This window comes from Octopus bimaculoides, chromosome 11, assembly GCF_046866305.1.
Source record: "Octopus bimaculoides isolate indiv1 chromosome 11, ASM4686630v1, whole genome shotgun sequence".
In the NCBI taxonomy this organism is placed as follows: Eukaryota; Metazoa; Mollusca; class Cephalopoda; order Octopoda; family Octopodidae; genus Octopus; species Octopus bimaculoides.
Genome location: NC_142938.1, coordinates 2,974,882 through 2,979,881, shown reverse-complemented (window position 1 = coordinate 2,979,881; position 5,000 = coordinate 2,974,882). Strand labels below are relative to the sequence as shown.

Here is a 5,000-nt window from a genome sequence, read left to right as displayed (position 1 = left end):
CAGAATGCTTTTGGTCTTAGATTTCCCCTATTTGGGTTTAACTGTAGCCCAGTAATAATAACAATAGGGTAGAGATGTCAGATCTGGCAGTTTGTCAGTTATGATGACAAGGGTCCCAGCTGGACAGCTTCTTCATGAGATAAACATGTAAGTGGCTGAGCGCTCCACAGACACACTAACCCATAACATAGTTCTTAGGGAGATTCAATGTGACACAGAATGCCACAAGGCTGGCCCTTTTGAATTACAGGTACAACTCATTTTTGTCAGCTGAGTGGACTGGAGCAGCATGAAATAAAGTCTTGCTCAAAGTCACAATGTACTGCCAGAAATTGAACTCATGACCTTATGATAATGAGCTGAACATTCCTAAATACTTAACCAAGTGCCTTCATGATGTTAGATCTAACAACATCAACAATAACTGTTACCCCATACACATACACAGAAAAGAGCGAGAGAGAGAAAAAGGAAAGGAAATCAGATCGAATCCTGGAAATGAATTACTTACAATTCTTTAAAAAGTTCCTCAATATCGGTACGAGGACAGATTTTATGATAAAGATCATAAAACTTATCAAATGTGAATGCAGCTCGTTCAATTTCTTCATTCTATGGAAAACAACAATGACAACGTTAATTTAATTTCATTAATTAAACCAGTTCATGCAGGAATTATAAAGATTCCATGTTTATTCATGTATAATTCACACCATTTCATACTTGAACTACACTGGGGAAACCAGGGTATGAATTACAGATGGGGCCAAAGCTATGACTATGAAAGGAAAATAAAAATTTGTATGAAGATCTAACAGTGAATTAGGAGCACCGCCTTTAGGCGAACAAATCAACCCCAGAACTTATTCTTCGAAAGCCTAGTAACTTATTCTATCAGTCTCTTTTGCCAAACCGCTAGATTACGGGGATGTAAACACACCAACAAAGGGAGCAGGTTGTTTTAGTAACACTTACTTTCCCACCAGGCAGTCCTAAGTCTTTTAAACATTGCATAATCATTTTCTCTGTTCTTCCAGATGCAAATGTACGGGTGATACTGAAATAATAATAATAATAATAATAATAATAATAATGATAATAATAATAATAATACAAAAATATAAATTGTAGTTTTGTTTTAGCTTGAGGGCAACCTAGGTTGAGTAGAGCTATGATTAACCATTTAGCATTCAAACCGGTCAAATCCGACCTAAATATCTTTCATGTTTTGTGTTCAAACCAGTCAGATGTAACTTCTCACACCTGTCCTACAATGTCTTTCTAAAAATAAGCAATCACATTATGAAAATCTTAAAGCTACAAGATAATGCATGATTAATTCAAAACAATGTGGATGAGTAAGCAAAACATTTGACAAAGAAATCTGAATGCTTAAGGGTTAAATAAAAGCCAGAATGTACAGGGATGGTTGCATCCAGTAGGACCCTTTGAAGCAGATGGTTGAGGATTCTAACCCCAACACCAGGGCTGGCCCTGGGGTTGCTGGTGTCCCGGGCAAGCTGAACTCCAGCGTGTACAAGCGTGTTGTGGAAATTGCCTTGTCTTTGTCACGGTCTCCTTGGCGCCCCCTAGGACATGGTGCCCTGGGTGACTGCCCGAATTGCTGGTACTTTGAAATGGCCCTGCCCATGACTTTCCAGGAATAGTGGGGCGGAGTGGAGGAAATGGATGGATGGCTGTATAATGGTTGCCATAGCAGCATGTGACATATGTCTCCTCCACCCACCACCCACTCACCACTGTACCTTAATCATTTGTTGCAATCATGAGACAGACGAAGAGGCTCTTACCTTCTCACCGGGATTTTACCACTGGGGTTCACCATTAGACAAAGTTTTAACCAACTGAAAGAAAAAAGAAACAACATCAGTAAATATGTTTGGTGTGCGAAGATGTGTGTGTGTGTGTGTGTTTGTATGATGTGATCGCCCAACCCCAGGTCAACCCTAACCAAGTGGACCTATGAATGAAGGCATACCCCTAAAAAGGAATCACATGTTTTTAGAGTTATCTGGGACTACATTAACTAATGCATTTCCTGCTCTTATTAAAGACTTGAGGGAGATTTGGTTGCCCTTTTCTAACTGGCCTAGTGATCATGTAGAGGTTCCCTGTGCAGTAGTTACCTGTGAATATTTCTGTACCTTTTTTTCCCTCTCTCTTTATACATGCTTGCATACATACACACTTGTAGAGCTGCACTTGTGTTAATTCTCACAATAGAAAACCATGGAAACCCTTCGAAAGCCAAAAGATACTCTCAATGTATACATCATGTTTCCAACTGCTGTTCATTCATAAGCCAGCATTCACTTAAAACTAAGTACTTCAAGTATTTATTTCACTCCAAAATAATGTCTAAACACACACAAAAGTGTACGTGTGTGCTTCTGTGTCTGTGTGTGTATACATGTGTGTGAACAAGTGCATGCTTCTCAGCTGTATGCAAGACAGCCATATCACATTGACAGCATAGGTTCTTGTCTGATCACTGAAGTTAGGTAACATTGAGCCTAGGTAGTACTTAGCTGGGTAACCACTTGGGAAGCCTAGGTGCTGTAAGCATCCCTTTTTATTTCAAGGCAGTGCTCCAGCATGGCCGTAACCCAGCGACTAAAATAAGCAGAAGAAAAATTCATGCAGCCCTGCACGAATGTTATACACTTATACAGAATATATCAGGACCTGCAAGTTCATGCGTATGTATATATACACACCTACGAATGTATGTATAGCTGTATGAGGATATGTGTGTGTTTGCCAACAGTTGGTGTATCAACGCATGCAGAAGTTACATGCAAGTGTGTAAGAAAAGAAAACGATTGATGGCGATGATGATAATGGCAAAAATGATGGCAGCAGTAGTAGCTGCTGTTGCTGCTGCTGCTACTACTATTACTACTATTATATGAAGAAGTGTATGTGTAGTGTACTCACTGCTTCTTTAAACATGTCATAGGACAAACATGTTTTGCTTTAAAATTGGTTGTCACCTTCCTTAGACCTTCACACCACATCTGGAAGAGAGAGAGAAACATAGAAAAGGTGAGACAAAAGGAGGGAGGACTTGCAACACATGTGTGTGTGTGTGTGTGTGCGTGTGCGAATCTGAGCATCTGTGCATGCACGTATGTGAGTGTGTCTGTGTGTGTATGTGTATATGCATGTGTATGTGTGCGCGAAAAAGCTATAAAAACCTTGCCAAAACTGACGTCACCTTTGCTTGTGCCACGTAAAAAGCACTAAGTCCCCTCTGCTGAATGGTTGATGTCAGGAAGGGCATCCAGCTGTAAAAATCCTTCCAAAACACTCACAGAGGTCCAGTGCAGGCTTCTGCCTGGCTGGCTCTTGTGAAACTGTCTCACCCATGCTAGCATGGAAGGCAGACGTTAAACGATGATGATGATGATGCTGATGATGATGATGACACCGGATATATGCACCTACATATGTTTTAATAGTCATGAATGTATGTGTGTGTGTGTATGTTCATCACTTAATACATTCATACAGCCATGTCTTGCTGTATGTATATGCGTTCATGTGTATATACACCATGTATACGTATAGGTGTGTGTGTGAAGCCGTTTGCTCCTAAGAGTACTGAGTATATACACTTCCACTGCGTTTAGGTGTGGGAGAGGTCATGAATATATACACTTGTACATGTATGTATAAGTGCCGGCATGTATGTGTGTATTTGTGTATCAGTACATCTATACATGCATACATGTGTATGCATATATCAGTGTGTGTGTGTGAGTGTGAGATCCTGAAACTTTACACCTACACAGGTGTGTGTATATACGAGTGTTCCTGCATGCTGCAAATGTGCGTTTGTATGCATGAGTAAGTACAGCTAAGCAGACTGCATCAGTATACATGCAAACATGTGGGTGCATAAGTAGGTGCACCTGCACATATACGCATAAATGTTTGAGTGTGTGTATATATATACACATATGTCTGTGTGTGTGTGTATGTGTTTAGCAGGTTGTCGTCTCCTTGCGTTGAGTGCAGTGCTCTTTCTTTTCTTATATTTAGTTTTTCTTTTTTTTTTGTCTGATAGAGAATCCTGAAATAGATTTTCCAGTTGTGTGTGGATATATCTGTACTGGTTTGTATGTCTACATTTGTATATGTATGCTTTAGTGAATGTAGGCATGTATGTATGTGTATGTATATATATCTATATATATATATATAAGTATATGCATGTGTGCACCAGTATTAAAGTAAGGCTGTAATTGCAATGGTTACTAATCGATACAGCAGAAACAGGTATTGGTATATTTGTAGCTGTATCATCATCATCATCATCATCATCGTTTAACGTCCGCTTTCCATGCTAGCATGGGTTGGACGATTTGACTGAGGACTGGTGCAACCGGATGGCTACACCAGGCTCCAATCTAATTTGGCAGAGTTTCTACAGCTGGATGCCCTTCCTAACGCCAACCACTCAGAGAGTGTAGTTATATATAAAAATATATATATAGTTATATATAAATATATATATATATATAAATATATGTCTATAGAGGAATTAAAGATAATGCTATGCTACCTTGTAATAATCCTTATTATTCTTATTCTTATTCTTGACACATATATATATATATATATATATATATATATATATATATATATATATATATATATATATAATGTGTGTGTGTATATATGTATAAAGTAGAATTAAGATTCAGTCGAATTAGGTACTTAAACTGGGGTACCTTGCTAGTTTGGTATAATCCGCACACGTCAACAAAATTATTTGAATATTGAATATCAAGACTCCACGTTGGGGTATTTGTACCCAATATTCCTGTCATAAACATAGACAATGCAACCCAGCTAACTGAAGATATCCGTTCTTGGTAATTCAGACAGGTACTTTTTATAAAGGTACTTTTTATGAAGGTACTTTCTATAGTATTTCCAAAGAGCAGATTCCAAGTTAGGTGAACAGAATATAA

At 38.5% G+C, this 5,000-nt stretch overlaps 1 protein-coding gene across 6 annotated transcripts in view; it reads right to left on the bottom strand.

The window, feature by feature from the left end:
- LOC106884061 (1-phosphatidylinositol 4,5-bisphosphate phosphodiesterase beta-4) overlaps nucleotides 1-5,000 on the bottom strand; it is a 122,914-nt gene that overhangs the window by 49,650 nt on the left and 68,264 nt on the right. For all 6 annotated transcript variants that reach the window (XM_089359224.1, XM_089359225.1, XM_089359226.1 and 3 more), the window contains exons 6-9: nucleotides 2,959-3,038; nucleotides 1,812-1,865; nucleotides 976-1,057; nucleotides 512-612 (exon numbers count right to left, since the gene is read on the bottom strand). In XM_089359224.1, the coding sequence (XP_089215350.1) occupies nucleotides 512-612; nucleotides 976-1,057; nucleotides 1,812-1,865; nucleotides 2,959-3,038 (317 nt within the window). The remainder of the gene's footprint in view (nucleotides 1-511; nucleotides 613-975; nucleotides 1,058-1,811; nucleotides 1,866-2,958; nucleotides 3,039-5,000) is intronic.